We start from the raw sequence: 23,877 nt of genomic DNA, 5'->3' as shown, positions 1-23,877 counted from the left end.
TGAGAAGATGTGAAGACAGTTCTACACTGTGAAGCTTCCTCACACTTGGGATAAAACATCTATAGTAGATAATGGAAATATAAAATATGTAATAAGTATGTAGGCAACAGAAAAACAGTGACCTTGACTTTAACTCTATTGTCTATATAAATCCAAGTGTTTAATGTGAATATTTAATTCACAACCAGGGAAATTCACCCTTTTGAAAACTGAAGAATGTTCTTTGGTCATTTAGAGGTCTATAAGGAATCACTCCCTCTCTGGGAAATGACATCACAGTCGGGGGGGAGGGGAGCACCACCCCTGTGGCTAAGTCCCAAATACTGGCACCAGTCTGCATTTGCAGCGGAGGGAGTGGGGCTGAGAGTTTCTGAGCAGGCAACAGATGACATCATTAGATATTCCAGTGACTTTCTGCCAAAATGATTACCAAGAGAACGTCAGTCTTTTATGAGCTGTTTTTATTGCCCATTTATGGTATATTTTGGGTGCTGTGGATTTATCTTATGAAATTTCACATAGGTATCTTGTTTCTCCTATTGATGTCATTTGTTGAGCGTGGTGGGAAGTTTCTGAGCTGCCCTCAGAAATCCCACTGATAACTGTGCTTCATATCACTCTCCTTCTGGACACTGTGGCGACCTGCTGATTGGCTCCTGGCCATCTCCAAGGTAGAGGTCACACAGCCTTTTGTAACCTGGCCTTCTTACCTCCTCACCTTTGTTGAGAGGGCAGGAGCATTGCAAACTACAACTATGGCACAGTGGCCTGCTAGGCCTGGAGGTCAGCTGACAGTCACATGAGTGCTGCTGGAGAAGACGCTCTCCTGAGTATGTCCTCCTATGTATGTCCTGAGACTTTTCTCCTCCTAGCTCAGCCACCTCAGATGTGTCACCTCAGATGTGTCATTCCAAGGTTCAGTGTTTGCTGTCTTCAGCTGTTAGGTTTGGGGAATAGTTTTTTCCTAGACAGCATCTCACTATAATAGCCAAGACTGGCCTGGGACTAGTGTTCCTCTTGTGGTACCTCTGACCCTTGACTGTCTATGTGCCCCACCATGCCCAGCTTTGGGGGAACTTCATTACGAAGCAGTAGATAATCAATATAAGGGTAGTAATACCCCTGCAACTGGAAAGATAGAAAACGGTCACACATTTTCTTGAAATCCACAGCATACCACAGGCCCTTATCCACTAGTGTAAGGATCAAAACTGCTCCCCTGGGGTTGGTACTCACCAAACAGTGCTTCACTGCATGGGCCACGATACCATCCCAGACCTTGGGGGCCTGATAGCTTTGAGGTGGCCCTCTCCTGCTGTGCAGGACAGAGAACCCAGAAACTTGCTGCTTGTACTTACTTTGTGGTATTGAATACAGGCCCTCCTTGCACCTGCTAGGCTAGCACCTGACCTCTGAGCTGCACCTGCTAGGCTAGCACCTGACCTCTGAGCTGCACCTGCTAGGCTAGCACCTGACCTCTGAGCTGCACCTGCACATTTTTATATTTTTAATTTTGAGATACGGTCACCCCGTCTTGCCCAGGTTGGTTGTGATCACAGTCCTCTAGCCACAGTCTCCTGAGCATCTAGGGTTATCTCCCAGCTTCAAACTTGCTTCCTTTGAGTAGGTCTGTTTCAATGAGTGGGTGGGTCTCAATGTAGGCTTGGGAGGGCCTCATGTGAGTATATATTTGAATTTCCCCAACAGTTTTTGTTTTGACTGAAGCTTTTAATCATTAAAATAGTCCTGGTTTTAGTCTCCTTGTGAGGAACCAAGGATGAGGTCTTTAGAAAGGCCATAGTATGGGTAGAGGTGTGAGGAGCCAATGTGAACACAGACAGATAGATAAACACATCCCACTGTTGGTACTGTAACCCTCTGGTCATAGGGTCAAGGACAGACAGGCAGGTACCCATGCCCTCACAGGGCCCTGACCCACCCAACACTTATGTGTGAGGGGTGACTCACCGCAATGAGCACAATGACAGAGAGCGTGTAGTACACAGAGTCACGGCACACAGCCCACCACGTCAACCGCACCACCTGCCATGTCAGAGAGAAGTCGTCAGCTGCTATTGCCAAGGCTGGGAATGGGGCCAGCCTCCCAGAGAGCAGAAGGATGGGCCTCAGGGTGCTTCCCTGGATACCTCTAGCTCTTGGCTACAGTTGGTGAAGACAACAGAACCCAGTAAAGTTCTCAGGGGTGGGGAAAACAGAAACTGAGGCCTACTCCTCTGGAGTGGTGGCCAGGCATATTTCATAGCAAGAGCTGGCATTAAGGTAGAGACCTGAAGCAGCACCATGTCTCATCAGCTGCCTACCTCTGTTGTCCTGAGCAAGAGGTAGGTCTTGGCCATCTTCCTCCGTGAGACAAGCCTAAGACTCTGGTCTCGTGTAAAATAGAGTCTGATCACAGCTAGCCTCGTGCCTGCAGAGGAGGTGAGCAGCCCAGGTAGCTGCAAGCCCTCACTCAAACCAGGGTCCAGGAAGGCCCTTCTTAAATAGCCGTTGCTGTTGAATGAATGCCCACCCATAAACTGGTCAGGCCCACCACCATGACTCCAGCTTTTCAGGCTCTCACACTGATATACAGGAAAGAGTGTTATGGCTACTTCACAGGAGAGGCCACGGGTCTAGAGGAGAACATAGATATTCTCCAAGCCACAGAGAGTGACATGACCAGACTCATTAGGGTGTTGCTATTGTCACCCCAACTATGGGAGAAACTCACTCGCATCCTACAAGACACTGATCAGCTAGGCAGAGAGAAAAAAAAAACCCACTGACCTGTCCAGCAAAGAGTCCACACACTCCAATGATACATAGGATGTTGAACACAGCAGAGCCCACAATCGTTCCTACACCAACATCTCCGTGGGTGATGAACACACCTGGAATATGAAAGAGATAATGGTGAAGCCAGACAGAGTGGAGCCCTGGGAACCAGTTCCTTCCATGTACTTATCAAATTAAATGTTTCATCATCATCATCATCGTTAATATGGTGTGTGTGCTTTTGCATGTGTGTGTGTGTGTGTGTGTGTGTGTGTGTGTGTGTGTGGTAGCACCTGTCAGAGGACAGTTTTCAGTAGTGGGTTCTCTCCCTTGGTATGAGGGATTGAACTCAAGTCTTCAGGCTTGCACAGCAAGCACTTTTACTGGGTTTAGCCATCTCAGTGGCCAGAGCCCATTTTTAAAAAAGATTTATTTACTTTATTTATATGAGTACAGTGTAACTATCTTCAGACACACCGGAAGAGGACATTAGATCCCATTATACATGGTTGTAAGCCACCATGTGGTTGCTGAGAATTGAACTCAGTACTTCTAGAATAGCAGTCAGTGATCTTAACCACTGAGCCATCTCTCAGCCCCTCCCCCTTTTAAAAAAGATTTATTTATTATATCTAAATTCACTGTAGCTGCCTTCAAACACACCAGAAGAGGGCGTCAGATCTCATTTGGAATGGTTGTGAGGTTGATGGGATTTGAACGCAGGTCCTTCGGAAGAGCAGTCAGTGCTCTTAACCCCTGAGCTATCTCTACAGCCCGTCCATGTTTTTGAATGACGTTATTGAAGACATAATTCACATGTCTAATGATGCAGCAGTTTGGCAGATCCACGAAATTATATAATCAAAGCTATCATCTAATTTTAGGACATTTTCATCTCATAAGAAGCCCAGTGCTTGGTAGGACCCCACATTCTAAGAAATCACCAATCTACTTCCTGTCCCTCTGACCCCCTTGGGTTTACAAGTGAGGAAACGGAGACTTGGAGCTGGTAAATGCCCCACTGCCCTGGGCAGTCAGCCCTGGTTCTCTCTGCACGGTGCCCCAGCTGCCTTTATCAATGACCTTACCAATGACAGAAGCAAACAGCTCTGGTGTTGAGCTTCCTGCAGCCATGAAGGTGGCACCTGCCACATCTTCACTCAGATGAAGTTTCTGAAACAAAGAGAACACAGGCAACTGGGCTGTGACAAGGGAGGGGAGCATGCAGCCCCTGGGCAGGTGGATGGCAGAAAGCTCTCAGTGACACAGTGTGGATCTGAGCCCGGCACCATAGCCAGAGCTTCTCTGCCCAAAGCACACACCCGATACCCCTCTTCCAGGCTTCAGTGTGCCCTTTCCCTCGGACCCATCTGCCTTCTCTTCATTTACTTTATGCTCCAAGAGCCCTGTCCACAACCCTTGAGGAAGCCTTCCCCGCATCCCCAGGGCCAGCCATACCCTCTCAGAATCCACCTGAGAAGAATTTCTTTTTCCTAGAACCCCTTCCCCTCTGCTTGCTGAATGTGTTTCCCACTTCTCTGGCAGGTACAAACATCATCTTCCTCCAGGAAGCCTTCCTATGTCTCTCCCCAACAGTGACAATCCACCCTCTTAGCTTCCTTACCTTCTAAGGCAAGAAGGCTCTACTTTTATTGAAATAGATTCTGTGATTCACAGGCGGCGTTGGAGTAGACAGTGGTACACAAACAGGTTCTAGAAGCTATCCTGAGGCTGTGGGACCTGGGTCCCCAAGACATTTCCTGGCTCCTGTATTCTAGATGTTTCTCCATGGCAGACTCTCAGAGTCTGTCCCCAGGATTGAACTTGCATGGGACAAAGCTAGGAACATTTTGTATGAGTCCGTCATGTTCAGCAAGGTCATGTTCTGGCCTTGGGGGCCCACTATCTGATCCAAAATGGAAGACAGAGGATCTAGGTAGCCCTAGGCAGCTTGGGCTTTGGAGTGCGGCAGGAAGTTTGGACCAGCATCTTCTCCCCACTGGTCAGTTAGCTACAGAAGGATCAGAGCTCTGGGCTCCATATAGGCTAGGGACTCAGCACTGCTCCCTAAGGGGTCAGTGCTACCATCTCAATGCTGACAAAGGGAATGCTCTGTAGAGATGCCCACCCGGCACTGCAGCCACCTCTGCAGGACTAGGGCCATGCTGCCTGCTGTTCTGCTACCTCTTGGCTTTGGCCTGCACTCTCCTTCCTAGAACCCTTTCTTCTCTGCTTGCTGAACGTGCTTCCCACTGCTCCAGCCTGTACAAATATCATCTTCTCCAGGAAGCCCTGCTATGCCTCTCCCCAACAGTGACATTCCACCCCTTAACTTCCTAGACATCTAAGGTCCTTAAAGACTAGGACCAGCACCCACCCTTAACTTACGCTCTGTCCTCATGGCCACAGGTAGCCCTGACATCACCTGCATCCTCAATGCTTGCCACCCCAGCCCACTTTCCATGGGTATCTTTCAGCCCTGAGGTCAGAGGCCCCAAACCTATTTTTATGGTTTTCCCAAACTATCAGCCTAGGAGGGGCCTGGATGTGTGCTCAGTATACATTAGTCTGATATAAGCGATCTCCCAAAGGCTCCTGGGTTAAAGGTTTAATTCCCAGTGCCCTAGTATTCAGAGATGGGCCTCAGGAAGTGACTGGAGAGAGTGGACTCTGGCCTCATCAGTGAATTAAGTCACCGATGGAGTCATAGTTTTGATGCTGTTATCTAAAGGCACTGGAAACTTTTGGAGGTGGGACCTAGAGAAAAGAGTGGGTCACTGGGAGTGTGTTCTTGGTGTAATAATTCATCATCAATATCTGTCTCTTCAGTGTCTGATTCTGGCCACCATAAATGGGTAGCTTTGTTCTACCACTTCCTCCCACAACGTCTGCCTCACACAACCTAGAAACAATGGAGCCAGCCAATCATGGACTTAAACCCCTGGCATCATGAGCCTAAATAAGTATCTTCTTCCATAAATTAGTTGTCAGGTATCTTGTCAGAGAGGCAAAGGTCTAACTCACACAAGCTAGGACCCAGGGCTGTGTTTTTCCTAGGTGGAGGCAACTTCTAGGAAGCAGAGGCAGCCACAGCACCCTGGCAGGAACCACTGTGCCCCAGCCTCCACTCTAGGGGTCCTGAGAAAGACCCCTCTATACTAACCTTCCATGCTCCATCTGAAGGGATGCAAGGGTAAACAGAGGGAGAGTCAGGGGATAGGAAGGCGGGGATCTTCCTGCCAGATCACAGTCTGGGGGGCCCAAGTTCAAAAAATAGCCCCTTCTTACTATGTTGTGTCCAGAAACAAGTTGAACGGAAGGTGGGCACCTGTCCCTAGGAGCCACTTGTTCTCAACATGACAACATGGCCTCAAAGAGCTGGGTGACTTCAAAGGGCAAGGGGTGCAAATCCCCAAGGGGCTGTACATGGTAAGAGCTGCAAATAAGCTCCGCCCCCATGCTTGTGGAGCACAGAGGGAATCTGGGCTCTTGCATATGGAAAAGGGAAAATGAATTAACAAACTAGCAAAAGGGAGAACACTGTGAAGATGTGGGACAGAGAGGACTCCTGTCACCATGGCTAAGTGTCCGCCGGGGGGAGCACTTAGGGAACACAGATCTCCTCAGTCATTGCCACCTGTGGTTTTAGGGAATGTGCCTGTGCAGTCACAGGCTTGCCTGCTCCCTTGCTGGCCAGATTTGGCTCACACCGCATGGTTTCTAGGGAATGATGGCCCGGAGGGTGACTTCACATGGGCCACGGCTTCTGCCGAGGACCGAATGTTATCACTGAAGTTGATTTGGTGTTGTCAGGATGAGGTGTGGCTACAGAGCAGACTGGAGGTGGCACTGTGATGATCTTCCACACCAGAGTGCTTCCTGTCCCATCTGGCCTTCTTGTCCTTGTCATTCACATATCACACTCCCCTAGGCATCCCTGGGCTTTGTGGGGGGCCTCCAGGTCCTTGTCACGTACCTCACAGATCTTCTCTAGGGATGGGACAAAGAAGTCATCGCACACGATGGCCAGGGCATAGAACATATAGAGAGCCTGTGGATGGAAGGCAGGTTTCAGTGAGAGTCCCTTGTGCCCACACCAGGCTGTGGGCAGAAGCACTGGTGGATGAGCCTCTTGGAAAGCTTCAGCCGCAGAGACTAGATCTCTCCAGACCCTCCCTGACAGATAAGGAAACTGAGGCCTGGAGATGGGAAATCGAATGCTGAGCTGGGTCTGTGCTTTATCTCAGCACTGTCGCAGAGTCTAAAATATAGATCTGGTGCATGCCTTTAATCCCAGCACTCGGGAGGCAGAGGCAGGTGGATTTCTGAGTTTGAGGCCAGCCTGGTCTACAGAGTGAGTTTCAGGACAGCCAGGGCTACACAGAGAAACCCTGTCTCAAAAACCAAAAAACAAACAAAAAAATACAAAAGAAAGAAAGAAAGAAAGAAAGAAAGGAAGGAAGGAAGGAAGGAAGGAAGGAAGGAAGGAAGGAAGGAAGAAAGAGAGGGGGGAGGAAGGGAGGGAGGGAGGGAGGGAGGGAGGGAGGGAGAGAGAGAGAGAGAGAGAGAGAGAGAGAGAGAGAGAGAGAGAGAGAGAGAGAGAGAAAGAAAGAAAGAAAGAAAGAAAGAAAGAAAGAAAGAAAGAAAGAAAGATTGATTCTGAGCTGGACAGGGTGGCGCATGCCTGCAATCTCGGCCCTTAGAAAGCTAGCATAGGAAGGTCACAAGTTCTAAGCCAGCCTGAGCTACATAGTAAGATTGTATTCCAAATACTAAGAGAGAAGAGCCGGGAAAATGGCTCAGTTGGCAAAGCATGTGCTGTATAAACATAAAGTCCTGGGTTCAGATCCCCGGCACTTGTGTAAAATGTGGGTGCAGGGGCATGTTCCTGGAGTGGAGACAGGGGGACCCTAGGAGCTTGCTGAACAACCAGTCTGTCTGAAATGGTAAGCCCAGGTTCAGTAAGAGATGCTGTCTCAAAAAATAAGGGGAAACACAATTGAGGAAAACACTGGATATAGAACTCTGGCCTCCATAAGCATGCATGTGCACATGAGTACATGCACACATAGACACATACAGGGAGGGGGGGAGAGAGAGAGAGAGAGAGGGAGAGAGAGAGAGAGAGAGAGAGAGAGAGAGAGAGAGAGAGAGAGAGAGAGAGAGAGAGAGAGAGAGAGAGAGAGGATATATGGTTTCTGTCCCTGGTCACTGGCACACACATCCTAGAGCCCTTAGGATCTCTATAGTGCTACAGTATGCTAATGAGATGGCTGGGAGTTGGTAGTCCTAGACATGGTGGCAATGGTCCTGGAAAGTCCCAGGCAGGATTAGAAGGATGAGGCAAACATCTGAGGAGTCTGAGGAGTCCAGGGGTGCTGAGGGCGCTAAGGGCTGATCTGCTGAGCAGTACCTATGTGAGGGAGCCTCCCTGAGCCCCGGAAAGCAGACTCAGAAGAGTAGCAATTGGCTGAACTTAGGCAGGCTTCTGGGGTACAGTGCCCAGAGAGGTGGGGAACCTCACTCCTTTCTGATGCCTTGCTCTGGGCCTCTCCTCCACTCACTCAGTTACCTCTGTCTGGGTCGCACTCCTTATGACACACGGCTACGTGGGTTTCCCATGCTCTGCACACTATTTCAGCATGTAATCCAAAGCAGGACACTGCCTGGGGCTGCTCCACAGAATGCAGGGACAGTCTTGGGATGGAGCCTGGAGCCTCAGGATCTGACGCTGTATCCATGGAGGCAGGGAAGGAGTATCTTTCCCAAATGAGCTGAATCAGGACATCTGCTGGAGAACTCTCTGGAATGTGTGCCCTGCCCCTTCCTGCTTTGTTGGCCAGAGGCACTGTGGAGTTTCAAATGTGATCTCAGCCACTTTTTCTTTTTTATTTGTTTGTGTTTGTTCAGATTTTGAGACAGGAGCTCATGTAGCATAGGATAGCCTCAAATTCACCATGAGGTCAAAGCTGACCTTGGCCTCCTGATTCTTTTGTTTCTACCTCCCAGGCACTGAAACTACTGACATAGCAAACTGGAAACTCTTGTTTAAGAGGACTCTGCTTTCTAGAGTCAGTCATAACCAACCAGCCAACCAACCAACCAACCAACCAACCAACCAACCAACCAACCAATCAGCCAAGCTGGTTCTAGCATAAAGGCCAAGAGAGAAGTCCCTTGGAGCAATAATTTACAATTTTAAAACAATAACCTCCTATTTCCCTCCTCTAACTTTAGAGAAAGCATCATCTCTCTGTTATCAATAGTTTGCTTGCTGCCAAACCTCTGCTTATTTTTAAGGGTTCACCAGGCATCTGCACATATGAACAGGGAAGTTTATAGTACAAGGTGCAGCCTCTGGAGCTCATCTGGCCCGTGACTCTCGACAGACCACATCTCCAGGCCTCTGTTTGTTTCTACTTAATGATGAAACAGGGGCAGGTAGGTGGCTTTCTAGTAGGAACCTTTCCTTGCCTTATCTGTCTATACAACCATCTACCATGGTTTTGCTGAGCTTATCCTATGTGCCAGGTGTTACCGTGGACAACAGGGGTGGGATGTGGAAGATGGCAGCGATGGAGTGTGGGAAAGAGTCTGCATCTTGAGACTTCATCCCAGGGTACGACAAAGACTACATGTGCATGAAGCCTTTATAGGGATCAGAAAATGGAAAACACAAAGGCTCTGAGGAAACTGTGAGCTCAACAGGGAGAGGTGGGGAGGAGTGAGAAGGGCAGGATGTAAAGCTGGAGGGAGAGGACCAGAGCCCCTGAAAGGAGATGAGAACATTCTAAGGCATGACATGATGCCCTGCAAGCAAAATGAAAAAGGAGGCCAGGCTGTGTCAGTCCAAACATGGCGCCATATGAACTGAGATGAAGCGAAGCGGGGCTGTACTGTGACTATCCTGGTGTGTGACTCATTGTCATTTAGACACATGGCTAAAGGAGAGGCCAACTGGGGAACCCCTCAGTATGCATCCCAGGATCCTAAATATACTTCACATCACCATAAGTTCCTCCCAACATCATGACCCAGGCAGACTGAGGTCAAAGGGCCTCTCTCTTATGGCACCTTAGAACACTGGAGAGGAAAATAGAGCCCAAGTGGGCATTACAGCTTCCATCCTTTGGGTCACGGAAGGCTAAAATCTTCACTGGCTCCTATGTGTGAGTCTTTCCTGCTTTAAGGAAGGCATCAGTAAACGTCCTCTACAGAGGTCACATTTTAGATTATGTAGGTCAGTCAAATGGTCTCTGCTATATACCAACTCTGCTCTTATAAAAACAAAAGCAGCCCTGGAATGGGTGTGTGTGCTCTGATAAAACTTTATTCGTAAAATCGAGTTATGGGCTGGGTTTGGCCCTCCACTTTTAGCTTAGGAATTACCACTCTGAGGAGGTCTTGCAAAATTCCTGAGGTATTCACTCTCAGGTTCAATCATAAGGTTTTGCTTATGGAGCTGGGCCACAGAACTATGGGGAAAATCTGCCAAATTTACATCTCTTACTAAAAGGGCATGGGATGCACATGCCAGGATGTCTGAAAGATAATAACTCCATTCTAGATATAATATGCAGGCTCACCTGCAACCCCAACTCTAACCTCCACTTCCAGCCAAAACACTTCTCCTTTGTTATCGTCTGGTCCTTGTTCTCCATCAGAGAACTCCAGATTCCTCGTCCATTAAATTACCTCTAGAAAAAGATTCGCTGTTGTCTGAATTTAAATTTATAAGCAGACAGTGTTGGGTAGCCAGATTGCTGAGCAGGAGGAAATTTTCTGGGGCTGATCTGAAACAGAAAAGCCAACCCAGACCTGCCTTGCTTCCTGGCAACCATTCAACAGTCTTGTACTGGTTCCCACAAGGGCCAGAAAGAATTTTGGGCTCCGTAGACCATGTACTCCCATGCAACTTTTCTGTCCTGCCACTAAAGCTCAGAAGCAGCCAGAGAGAGCACAGCCATGAATGGAGTGGCTGTGTTCTAATAAAGGACTTTACTCATGGAGGGGTGGGGCTAGAGCTCATTTAGTAGACTGCTTGCCTGGCATACATGAGGCCAGGGGTTTAGTTCTCAATACTACATAAACTGGACAAGGTGGCATACACCTCTAAACCCAGCACTTGGGGATGGTGTGTGTGTAGACGCTCACACACACACAAAGAGAGAGAGAGGGAGGGAGGGAGGGAGGGAGGGAGGGAGAGAGAGAGAGAGAGAGAGAGAGAGAGAGAGAGAGAGAGAGAGAGAGAGAGAGAGAGAGAGAGAGAGAGAAGTTCTTGGTCATCCTGAGCTACGCAGCAGGTTTGAGGCCAGTCTGGATACAGAAGATGCTGCCTCAAACAAATGAACAAACCTTTGCAAAAATAGGCAGGGAGGTAAAATCTGGCTGAGGCTAGGGTTTGTCTGTCCAAGAACAGCAATCTATACTTCGGTCTTGAATTCCTCATTCCCATCTAAATTGCTATTGAACCGTCTGCCATTAGGGTCTGTCTGAACACAGAGAGACTTAGTGTCTATGGCCAACCACCCTGAACATGCTGTCTCATCTGAATGTGGAGGGGGGTGAGGAGTGTGGGAAAGAGAGTGAGAGAGCAGTCACAGGGACGCGGCAGCAAGCGTTACCGAGGACCGACCTGTGTATCACATCACGTCTGATGCTGTTGGCATCTAGTCCTGAAGTGTACACAGGAGCTACTGCCCCGATTTTATAAGAGTAGAAAATGAGGCACAAGAAACAGCCATGTCCCTGTGCTGGGACTGGGGACACTATGTGATGTTGGGCAAATCACTTGACATTTAAGAAAAGCCTCTCTTTCCAGGCCGTTACAAGCTCAGACATTGTATGGCAGTGGTTCTCAACCTGTGGGTTGCAACTCCAATGATCCCTTCGCAAGTTTCTCATATTAGATATCCTGCATATCAGATATTTAGATTACAATTCATTACAGCTATGAAGTAGCAATGGAGTAATAGTATGGTCAGGGGTCACCACCATATGAGGGACTTTATGAAAGGGTCTCAGGATTAGGAACCTTGAGAACCACTGCTCTATACAGATGGGGTTCCCACGCCAGAAGGTTAGTGGCTTCTGACCCTGGAGGACACTTACACCAAGGATGTGTAGCAGGACAGCGCCGTGCTGTCGTTCTTTGTTGGAGAACAGGTCTGTGGGGAACTCGTGAATCGCTGGAAGAGAAGAGGAGACAGAGGGTGTCAGGTGACAGAGTATATCCAGCAAACTCGCCTGAGACCTGCAGTCCACCATGGAGCTCAGGGGCCACTAGCTTCAGATTGACTGGCTGACCAGAGGGAAGGCCAGCTGGATCTCAGCGCTGGGCAGACTGGTACTAACAGGGGAAGCTGTGGGATTAGCCACAGATATCTCAGTACTTGACAGCTACTTGGGACTTAGATTTGTCTTGAGTCTTGAACGATGGTCTGACACACTTCACACACTGGGACAGTTGTAATCTAAAAGACAGATACACTGGCGGTGGGATGGGAAATAGGACGACTTTAGGAGATCTTCAGCCAGTGACACAATATGCCTACTGAGTCTGAAAACATATATACCCCCCACAGAAACATGCATACATAACATCATAGCTGTGTTATTTAGTGGTCCAGACATGAGAACAAGCTAAATCAGTCGAAGCTTAGATTCGAGTACTGGTCTGCAGTCCCAGTCGGCTCTTAGAAACTCCTCTGCCCAAGAATGCTACAGCCAATGGAGGACTGGCCCCTTGTCTTCCTCTTTCCCAGGACGGCCGATGGATATGTGCTTTCATGGATGAATGCTAGAAACACCCTCCCAAATCCCTATTGGCCCCCATCACACCAGCTAAACTGGAGGCTTCACACGACCCAGGTCCCTAATGCATCTTCAAGAGTCCAAGCAGGTCCGGGGGTGGAAGGCTCTCAATAGACTTCAACAACCCAATGACTAAAGGATGGTACAGTATTGTTGGGGGCAATCTGCATCATCTTCTGGTACTGGGATGCTGGCACAATTGTCAGCCCTCAGGTATCTGGGAAGATGCGTGGTCCACAGTGGGCACTCAATAGGTGACCCAGACAGAAATCCCTAAACTCTGAAAACGAAAGTAATATAATCTCGCTTTTCAACCTCAGATTCACCTGACAAGACAGTGAAACTGGCAGCTGTCCAGGAACCAGACAGCGTTCGTACTTTGAAGCAAAGACGTACTTAATTGAAGAAGACCTTCGTTCTCTTCTTTCTATTTCTATTTTCTAAACAAACTTCTCTAATAGAATTGCAGCTACCATTTCAAGGGCCTGGATCGGCTACTTGGAGATGGGAGATTGCGGAGGGAAAGCCTCCACATTCCTGTGGCTAGGATTCTGTTTTCTGAGGTAGAAATGTCTGGAACTTTTCAGCACAGATCCCTAGATTGTGGTTCTGTTGAGAGATTTCAAGACACTTCCTGATTCTCAAGCCAGTGTGAGGAAAGCTAGTGATCTACACAATCTTGGAGGTATCTCTCGGGAATGAGAGTAAATCTCTGCTTTCCTGAGGTGGAGGACATGACGTTTGTCTTCCAGCCAGGATGGGGCTGAGGGATATAGAAATGGCCTTGTCCTTGGTAGGGTCAGACCTTTCATGCAGCCTCGCTGCCCTCCCTGCATCCTTCAGTGCATGCTGGGAAGCTGCAGGGTACAGTGAATGCCATTCATAGTCTTAATTTTGGCAGCAAATCAGTAGATGACCTGTAGAGCCCCCAGGGACTTTATGTCCCCTTTTCTCAGGGCCCACCTGAAGCATTTCACATGCTGGGATATAGATGCTGAGAGGTTCATGAATAAGCCTCCGAAAAAGGAGTGACTGGGTAAGAGAATCCAAGACTTTGGATGTCACATTCAGGACCTCAGGTTTCGTCGACTTTGGTGTGTTGAATAAGAAATGTCTTGGTCTGTTCAGGAAGGTTGGGGAGATGCAGCCTTGCTGGAGGAAGTACGTCATGGTGGGTAGACCTCAAGTATTTAAAGCTCTGCCACAATCCTAGCTCACTCTCCCTGCTTCGCGCTTGCTGATGGGATGTGATCACTCAGCTTCCTGCTCCCGCCACCATGCTTGCTCGCCACTGCGTCTCCCTAACCATGCTGAGTCTTAGAGCCCTCTTATCCTTCTGTAAGTTGCTTGTAGACATGATGCTTTATCTCAGCAACAGAAACGAGACTAATCCACCTACCCATGGGCTTTGTGGCAGAGTCCTCTAACCTATAGGGCCCTCTGCCTCCTCAGTGACAATTGACTGTGAAAGCCAGGCTTGCTGAGTGTGTATGGCGTTCCTCGGCTTGGGCAGCTGAGGGTTCAGTGGGCAGAGGTCATATCACGTTTTCCAGTTAGCTGCTGGCTGAGTCTCATCCACTTCCTGCTGCAGGGCTTCCAGAAGCTGGCACAGTGCTGATGCCAATCCCTATCCTCCTCACACTGTCACCAAACATGACTCTGCCCTGAAGGCAGGCCATGGGTTGTAGCACCCATTGTCTTTAGAGCAGATGGGTGGAGGTTTGAGGACACGCTTCTGTCTCTTAGGTTCTATGTGATGATATCTGATATTAGCTGATGATATCTCAGGGGCTTGTGTGAACCTTGCCTGCAAGTGTGATCCCAACAGACTCTGTATAAGAGAGATAGCAACCCCAATGACTGTTCACATACCATCACATTCTGTCCCCACGGCTGCAGGTGATGTGTATCTTTGGTTTGTGACCATAAGAGAGACACCAAACCAGTTTTGTGGGGGAAAGAAAGCAAGACCATAGATGGGGGCAGCAAACCCACAGGGTGCACAAGTCACAGGAGAACCTGCCTGCAAGAGCAGTGTCGGCCTAGGTTCCTGAGCAAACCTTCTCTCTCTTTCTATGGCTTACCAGGATGAGAAGCACCCAGACCATGGTCAAGTATATGAGGCTTGCACGCCTGAAAGAGCTCATCACACCCCCAACTGGCCAGCTCTACCTCAGTGAGGAGGAATCAGCAGGGCACACACATGGCTTTTGAGGTCACACCTAAGCTTTTAAGCTGTAGAAATCCGGGTGGCAGGTGTGGGGAGAAGAGAGATTTGTCTGCAGGCCCTGTGGAGCTCAGGGAAGTAGGATGATGCCAGCATCCTCCAGAGCTCAGGAGGAAGGAGCCAGGGTAGGAACAGGATGGAAGGCAACCTCCCCTTTGAACCTTGGCCCCAGAAGGACTTGTCTATCACCCCCGATCCTGGACATACTCAGGCATCCTCACATGCAGTATCGACCTGTTTCTCATTCTGCTTCGGAGTATATGCAAAGCCTGGGGAAGATCTCTCTTGCTAGCCACCTTCCTGAGCATTGAAGGGGAGACCTTATGGGCCCTGGGTCTATAAGTACCCACAATTCCTTCAGCACCCACAAACTGCCGTTTGATGTCTCCAAGATACAGTTTAGCATTGTTGTATACACAGAAAGCTGCGTTATGGTTTTCTGCCAGCATTGTTCCTTTTAAGCTACATGGTGTTGCTCAACAAAATGTACAAATTTATTCAGTGGATATTTTCAGAGCACTCAGTGGACCCAGACTCTGGGAACTGCCAAATAATACTCAGTGTATCTTGAACCTCCTGGAAGACAATGGCTGCATCCTGAAGGGTAACCTGACTTTCAGAGACCACTAAATCTACTGAGAAAGTAGAAGCCTAGCTGGAGAGGGTTGGTCTGCTGCTGCTGTGTATTCAAATGCTAAATACTGGCCCCTAAGATCTGGTTGCCCCCCTCCATGGGTAGACCTTCATGTACACCAAATGATGCTATATAATCCTTGCCCCTCCCCCAAGTTAGCCCTGATTGGTTAATAAAAATGCCTACAGCCTGGGCTGGGCAGAAGAGAGGGGTAGAGTGAAGGTTTCTGGGCTTGGTGTCTTAGGTGAGGACCGTGAGGAGTGAGAGAGAAGAAGGAAGAGGCCACTGAAAGGTGGAGTGGATGTAGGCACATGGCCAAAGGAAACACAGCAAGTTTCTCGGGGAAACAGACAAAATAGCATAGAGGGCTGGTATCTGCCCAGCTCCAGTGCTCAAAGGCTTATTATAAATCTAAAGGTCTCCATGTCTTTTATTTCGGAACTAAATGATTTGAAATGGGGTGGAAACCCCTTATAGATATTTAAAGGGAACAAGGGGGTATAGCGAACCCCCAAAACAATATTAACTACACCTATCACCACGGAAATACCCCTAACTTGAAAGAGTTAACACCTGTACCCCGAGTGTTTACCTAACCAGGTGTCAAGCGGGGTGCTGAGTCTCAGGCATCTGCCCCACCCCCACCCCGTGGCACACCTGATCTAGTGTACTGGGACAAGCAAACAATTGACTGAGCAACAAACAAAAGGCCTCTGGGATGGTGACTGAGCCAGCCACTGCTGACTTGGGGGAGGTGGAAGACTGAAGTGGTTCCCTAGAAGGAAGGTGCTCATGTTAAGGCCCGAAGCTTGCATTCTCAACTTATCAAGCCCTGATCTCCCAGACAATCCCAAGTAGCTCATTCCCACTTACTGATGAGCAAGCTGGCACTCAAGGCCAAGACTCAAGGAGTCACCTACAGTCACACAACCACCGCAGGGAGCAGGCAAAGAACTGAGACGGAGCTCAACCAACACCGGGCTTTCCTCAGTTGGGTATTTTATCTACAACAGATACCCTTCTCAGGGCCAAGGTCTCTTTTATCTGAGGGGCATGCTCTGTTTTCCAGGGATCTCAAAAGGCCATGACAAGAAACCGTGCTCTTGGAAAGAAGAGTGTGCCTGGCATTTCGTTGGTCAAGTTCATCTATAGGCCACAACCCACTACAAATTCCATGGATCCAGGGGTGACCCAGCATGCAGATTCCTCAACCTCCTTAGAACAATTGGTAGTACAGATCACTTCTCAGGCTGGTGAGAGGGCTCAGTGGGTAAGTACTTACTGTACAAGTGTGAGAATCTAAGTTCAAATTCCCAGTTCTCCATGTAAAAGAAAAGGTATGACAGTACATGACCGAGATCTCAGCATGGAGATGGGTGGATGCCAGGGGCTGGCGGGCCAGCTATAATGAAGATCCTCAGGTTCAGTAAGACACTATATCTCAGAAAAGTATTGCAAATGGCCATACAGATAGCTTAATAGTTACAAGCATGAACTGCTTTTCCAGAGGACCTGGGTTTGATTCTACCCTCCACATTGCAGCTAAACATTTGTAAGTAAAGTTTTATGGGGATTTGACACCCTCTTCTGACCTCTATGAGTGCCAGACATACTCATGGTACACAGACATGCATGCAGGTAAAATACCCACTTAACCATGTTAAAAACAATATATATATATATATATAAATCTCAAAAAAAGTAAGGCAGAAAGCAATAGAGGAAGATATGTGTGTATATCACCTACCTGACATCCATTCACCTGTCCATCCATCCACATGTCCATCCACCTGCCCATCTGCCTGTCCACCCACCTGTCCATCCGCCCATCCATCCACCTGTCTATCCACCTGTCATGAATCTCTTCATCTATTTATCCATCCATCTACCCACCCACTCACCATCCATCCGTCCATCTATCCATTCATCCACCCACCCATCTATTTATCCATTCTCTATATGATAAAGTGGAGTTCTCTGAGTTTCGAGAAATGCATGAGGCCACGCACCCACCATAGTACTCTAAGATAAAATAGTTCCATGATCTCCCAAGTTACTTGGTCACTACGGATTGATACGTGCTCTTTTCAGGTCTTACCAATGGAGCTCTATTACAGAGAGCTTCTTCAGTCAGCGTCACATTAATCACATGGAGACACACCCACCTTTGACGTTCCCATTCTTCAGCCAACATTGTTTAGCTTCTTTGCTCCCCTCTTATCTTACTGTAATGTAGAGGGTCCCCATCCATGGCAGGACCCCCAAACTCTGTGTTCTTAGAGCTTCGTCCCTAGCCTCCTTCTCTCTCTCCTCATTCTCTGTGGTTTTGATTTTCTAATCTCTGAAGACACCTTCCAAGTTTTAACCTTTCCAAGCAGCAGTTGTTCTTTTTTCTTTTTCTTTTTTTCTTTCTTTGAGACAGGGTTTCTCTGTGTAGCCCTGGCTGTCCTGAAACTCACTCTGTAGACCAGGCTGGCCTTGAACTCAGAAATCTGCCTGCCTCTGCCTCCCAAGTGCTGGGATTAAAGGCATGTGCCATCACTGCCCGGCTTCTAAGCAGCAGTTGTAACACAGTTCTTCCTGTAGGTAACCCGAATGCATTCTCAGTGAATAGCCCACCATCTACATGGGCTGCAGGAAGGTAATTCTGGCACTCTTGATATCTCTTGTTCCCTCAGGGCTCATGAAGCAGAATAGACCACGACACACCCAGCTTCTATTTCACTCCCTTCCATGAGCCTTCTCATGTAGAACATTTATACCAGCATACACCCCGTTCTGATGAGCCTCGGTTCACTTACAGCTATGGTTCTGACTGTAAAATAGGTCCTGTTGACCACGGGGACTTCCAATGCAGAAAAGAGGTCAGACTGTTTTCTCATTGCTGTTTCCATGGGCAACCAAAGCTATAGACACTGACAGGCTCAGTTGGCAACATCCCTACAACCTGAATTTTGAGCAGGGTGTTTGAGGGTTTGAGTTATTCTATTCTGTCTGTACTGTTGCAGCAAAGCATGCTAACCCGGGGTGTTTACTTAATGCAGAAAGCTTACTTCTGTCAGTTTTACAGGGAGCGAAGTCTAAAATCAAGGCAGCTTCTCAACATCCATAGAAGACAAATACTGAAGCTGGTCCAGACCTTCCAAGCGCAGCACTGTCTGACCCTCTCTATCCATTTGGCCTGGATCATCCCAAGGTGTGCTCTACTCCAGTTGTGCTGGCCAGGATGATGCTGCAGGTCCTGGTTCAACCTGCTACCAGGCCAGCATTCAGGATGCCTTTGGAAGGTCAAGCATTTGGCTTTCTACTTAACTGAAGGGCAATCAAAGAACCCTGCCCAGAAGACTCAGAGGCCTGGCCTGCCTGGCCCTGCATCTTTAGCTGTGGGATCTTAGCATCTGCATAGTGCTCTTCCACAGACACAAAGTCCACAGAGCTGGGCTTTCTGGTAGCTGCAAAATTTCCTCAAACCTTTCAATTAGTCGAGTATCTTTAGGGAATGTAAACTGTGAAGTGAATTCTTTTTTTTTTTAAAGATACTGCCTCTAAACATGCCATTTTCTTTGCTTTCTGGATAAAAATAACCCCATGTTCTAAGCCATGACGTTTATTATGAAACTATGAAAAGGAGACTGGGAGTCTGGGAAGTCATTTAAATAGCTTCAAATTTCCATTATTTCAACTTACATAAGGTATGTGTTTTAGAAACCACTCAGGCTTTGGGAGCCAAAAGCCCCAAAAAATCAAGATCCCTCACTCTCAACGCATTGGTTTAAAATAACTTTGCTGAAAATCTCATGCCTTTCATGGGCAATTGTTCCCATGTTAAGGTCTTATACCACTGTCTCTTGTCCTCTTGTCCCCAATAGGAGTAAACATAATTATATGAAATTGTTGCCTTAGCCAGCATGAAAAGGAGTTTGAAATCCTATCTTCAGTACATTCTAAAAATAGATTATGCACTAGAAAAAATAAAATATTGAAAACCTCAGCTGTGGTGTTATTCCTTCCTGGAAGCATGTGCTTTTATACCTGACGCTGCGTAGGCACTATGCTTTTGTTCATTTCCACCCAGGAAGAGGCAAAGGTTCATAGGTGTCACAAGGGTGGCACTCTCTAAGTCACCCTGCCAAGCCCTAAGTCTACTGAACACCCTTTCTGGCCTCGCCTCATCAGCCCCAAGTCTAGAAGGTGAAATGAGTGTCCCTAGAGGTCAACTGCTTACTCGAATCCCAGTCAGCTAGTGACAGAACTCCCGGACCCAGAATATATAAGCAGGCCATGGTGAGCCCAGACGGAACAACAGATCTGACCTCGAGTCTCTGGAACATGGGCTTTGGAGTCATCAGCCCCAGTGTCCAGGGTTCAACCTCAGTGACCACCAACTCTAGGCCAGCTGTTGAAGCTTGGGTCTTGAGTGTCCTCTGAGGGTTCATGTGCTAAAGGCTTGGCCCATAGGTGTAACTATCAGGAGGTCACAGAGGTTTTAAAGGTGGTTATAAGTCCTTTGGTCACCAAGGACACACCCTCAAAGAAGACTGCCAGACCCACCCCATTCCTCTTCTCTTTTGATGGCCACGGGATGATATAATTTCATTCTTCTGAATTCTACCGTGCATTTATTGAATGGATTATTTGCTCCTTTGTTGTTTAATTCTTTGACTTCTCCCTATATTGTAGATATAAGTTCCTTGCCAGATGAATACTGGCAACATTCCCTTCCATTCTGTGGGATGACTCTTAACTCTGTATGTGATTCAGCCAAACCTTGTTGCACCCCAAAGAACCAAAGTCACTTCCTATAGATACAGCTTCCTATAGAGACACTTGCACAGGGCTTGCTGTGCACTGCTCACAACAGCCAGGTTATGGAAACCGAGGTTCACAGTGATGAACAGATAAAGATAATGGGCTGTACACATACACAGTGGAGTTCTATGCAGTGCTAAAGAAGCATGTGCTTGCAGAAAAACGGATAGGAACCTAAGCTTATAATGTTAAGTGAAATAAGCTGGACTCAAAAAAAACAAATAACATTTTCTCTAATATTTGGAAGTGAGGGGAAAAAGATGACTCAAGAGGGAAATATTTGGATTGTAGAAGAGGAGAGAGTAAATGAGGATGGGAGGTTGGGGGTGGGTGCTGAGAAAGAGAAACAAAGTAACAAAAGGCAGGATTCTGTTCAAAATACATTGTATCTGTGCTGCTCTGAGTGGCATGGCCTTGAAAAGGTGGCGTATACTGGGTGGTTTTTAGTCAACAAAGGTGTGGTCTTAAAGGGGGCTATAGAACACATCTCTTTATCTTTTTATTGTCTGTCTATGAGGTGAACAGGCTTCCCCAGTCAGACACTCATTCCCACTATGTACTTCTTCACAGGTCCCAAAGCAATAGAGCAATTGCACGTGGACAAAATAAACCTTTCCTCTTTATAAGTGGATTTCCTCAGGTAATCCATTATAGCGGTGGAAAGCTAACAGATGGACTTTTAATGCACAATATCGCAGTCAGTCCTTAAGAAGCCCCTGAAATACCAGCTCCATTCACTGAAACGCAAACTCTCAACAACACTGGGCTGCAGCAAGAAACATTTTTTTCTCTTGGTCCAACAATTCTTCATCTGGTGTTTGTTCTAAGAATACCATTTTAAATGGGATGGAGGGAAGCCATACTTGAGAACTCTTGTTACCGCTAACCATAAGACAGTGGGAGCCACCAGCTGTCCAGGCAGACAGTCCTGGTCAAATTATTGTTATACTTCCCTTTAGTCTTTCCTTGGCCATTGGCACTGTTGCTAATTTGGAGGGTCTACATCATTGAATGAGAGGGGCTATAGCACTGCCCTTCTGATGCTTGTGGAAAGATTGTTGCTATGGGTTTTAAAGAGCAACACATAAGTCACATGTAGTTTATTTATAGCTGTGAATGAAGAAGCCCATGCAGAAATCCAGAAGTGACCCAAAGTGACTCAGGTAGGCACAGCAAAGAAAGAGGTCTTCATGGCTCCCCTCTGGAATGCTTATATTGTAAACATATTAAATCAACTTACTATGACTCATAAGAAAGACTCAAGGGTAAAGGTGATGTATGAGGCCCTGAAAGGAGAGCACAAGGCTTCAAGGAAACGGGTAAGGAAAGTGTTAGAATATATGTGATAGCAAAGCCAAAAGAGAAATAGTGGGGTGGGGTGGGGTGGGGTGGCGTGGGGTAGGGTGGAAGGATATAGCAATCAGGGAGCAAAAGCAAGGGAGCTAGGGGGTCAGAGGATGAAAAATCAAACCTAACAACATATGGAAGTGCCATAAGGAGACCTGATACCTTGCATGGTCATTTTAAAAACCATAACGGATAAACAAATCCAGTATTAGACAGCACAGGGTGGTTCTTCTCACACCGTGATGGCCAAGAACTGTCAGATGAGGGAAATCAGAATGCTTGAATGAGGGAGGAACAGTGTACAAAAGATCACAAGGACTAGAATAATAGAGATTATTTCTGGAATAATAGTGATTTTTTTCCAGGTTGCAACTGGATTGGTCGTTACACCCTTAATTACAATTTGTCAAGACACAAACAGTATGCTTGAAAATCTGCACTTTATTGTATAGAAGTTACACCTCATAAGGGGTTGTGCATATGGCTCAGGGGTAGAGTGCTTGCCTAGTGTATACAAGGCCCTGGGTTTGAGTCCCAGCTATATTCAGAAAGATACATGCACACAGACACACACTGACAGACACACAGACACACAGACAGACACATACACACATAAACACACATACCGGAAACAAAACCTTAAAAAGTCAGAGCCGACTGCATCATAGTCCAGTAAGTGGAAGCCTGTACCTGTGACGGCCTTAAGGGCCCCCAGGTGTGCTACTGCTCACAACAAGGACAGACAGGCAACTGGCACTCAGTTCCTATGTGTGTGCATGTGCACAGGGCACACATTATCCGGATAGATGTGAGCTTGAGGGACACGGTCCCCACTTTATGAAGGACATACCTCCATCAGCCAGACGTCAACTGCAGAAGCCTCAGAAGCTACTAGGGAGGCTCTTATGCTGGGACCGGTCTCAGGTAAATCTTTGTCAATGTGCGCTGTGCCTTCCAGGGAACAGGATTGCAGATGTCATCTGAGCTGTCACGGTCACCAACGGTAACAGTGGAACTCAATGTTCTGGGGCCAGGCCCCACGTGCCCCCTACACACTCTTGGCTGGCTGAGGTGGCTGCTTGAGGTAACACATCTAGGCCATGTGTTAACTGGAGCTGTCTCTCCACCAGCAGAAACAATTATTCATTGTCTGGCGAGGGCCAGATGGCAGCAGGCTGTGGAAAGTCCCCTGGCTGGACTCTCCTGAGAGTGAGCTGTTTCGGCTGTGGGTCGTGATGTATTCTTGGCATTCATAGCCAAACGGAGCATGATCTGGGCACGCGGGTAGGGTGTCACCAGCAGAATTTCCTAGGACCATGAAGGGAAGCAAAGTGCGAGAGCCTAAAACCCTGGGGTCCATCCCAACGCACTTCTGGGCACCCAGAATCCAGGTGTTGGCAAGACTGAGTGATGGATGCCACCTGACAGGCTTTACAGTCACTTCGGAGACAAGCCTGGGTGTATGTGTGTGTGTGTGTGTGTGTGTGATTGGCTCCATAGCCTGGGTTAACAGAGGTGGGAAGACTCACCCTAAATGTGGGTGGTACCATTCCACAGGCTGTGGTCCTAGGCTGAATACAAAAGGAGAGATGAGATGAGCACCCACATCTATCTTTCTGCTTCCTGACTGAGGATACAGCGTGACCAGGCAGCTCACACCCTGACTGCCCTGATCGTTATGATTCCCCTATCTCCATGGCCTGTACCTTCAAGCCGGGAACAAAAATAAACCGTATCCTCTTCAGTTGCATTTTCCAAGTATTTTGTCACAGCCACAGGGAAAACAACCAATACAGACTGGTATAGACTGGTTCCCATTGCAGCCTCAGGGAACACATGTTTCAGGTCTCAGCACCGAGTCCTTGGTATTTCTCAGCTGGTAGACATGTCACTCTTCTGTCAGCCTCTGCCTTCATTCCACATTCTCCTCTTGCTGGGTCTCCATGTGGCTTTCTCAAAAGGACACCAGGCACTGGGCTTTGGGTCCCACCTTTACCCAGCATGACCTCATTTTGACTAATTAAAAAGTTCCTGTTTCCAAGCAACTGCACAGTCATAGGTTCCAGGGGTTAGGACTCTGATGTTTGAAAAACATCTCACCCTGCATCATACACATGTTGACTCCTTTAGTTCTGTCCACAGAACACAGGCACCTAGAACACCAGTGTAAGCAAATGCTAGACTATAGCAGCAGCCACTGGTCATTGCTTTGGTCCTATAGTCTAGGTCTTGGGGATTTGCTATATAACCCAGGGCAGCTTCTAACTCAAAG

At 47.8% G+C, this 23,877-nt stretch overlaps 1 protein-coding gene across 2 annotated transcripts in view; it reads right to left on the bottom strand.

Moving 5' to 3' along the window:
- Slc24a4 (solute carrier family 24 member 4) overlaps positions 1-23,877 on the bottom strand; it is a 142,240-nt gene that overhangs the window by 41,514 nt on the left and 76,849 nt on the right. For both annotated transcript variants that reach the window (XM_085830625.1, XM_021179008.3), the window contains exons 3-7: positions 11,887-11,963; positions 6,752-6,826; positions 3,864-3,948; positions 2,788-2,891; positions 1,969-2,043 (exon numbers count right to left, since the gene is read on the bottom strand). In XM_085830625.1, coding sequence (XP_085686751.1) covers positions 1,969-2,043; positions 2,788-2,891; positions 3,864-3,948; positions 6,752-6,826; positions 11,887-11,963 — 416 coding nt within the window. The remainder of the gene's footprint in view (positions 1-1,968; positions 2,044-2,787; positions 2,892-3,863; positions 3,949-6,751; positions 6,827-11,886; positions 11,964-23,877) is intronic.

This window comes from Mus caroli, unplaced genomic scaffold (genome assembly GCF_978045245.1).
Source record: "Mus caroli unplaced genomic scaffold, Mus_caroli_1 scaffold_14, whole genome shotgun sequence".
NCBI lineage: Eukaryota > Metazoa > Chordata > Mammalia > Rodentia > Muridae > Mus > Mus caroli.
Note: the sequence above shows the minus strand (reverse complement) of the source record. Positions and strands in the feature narration are given on the sequence as shown.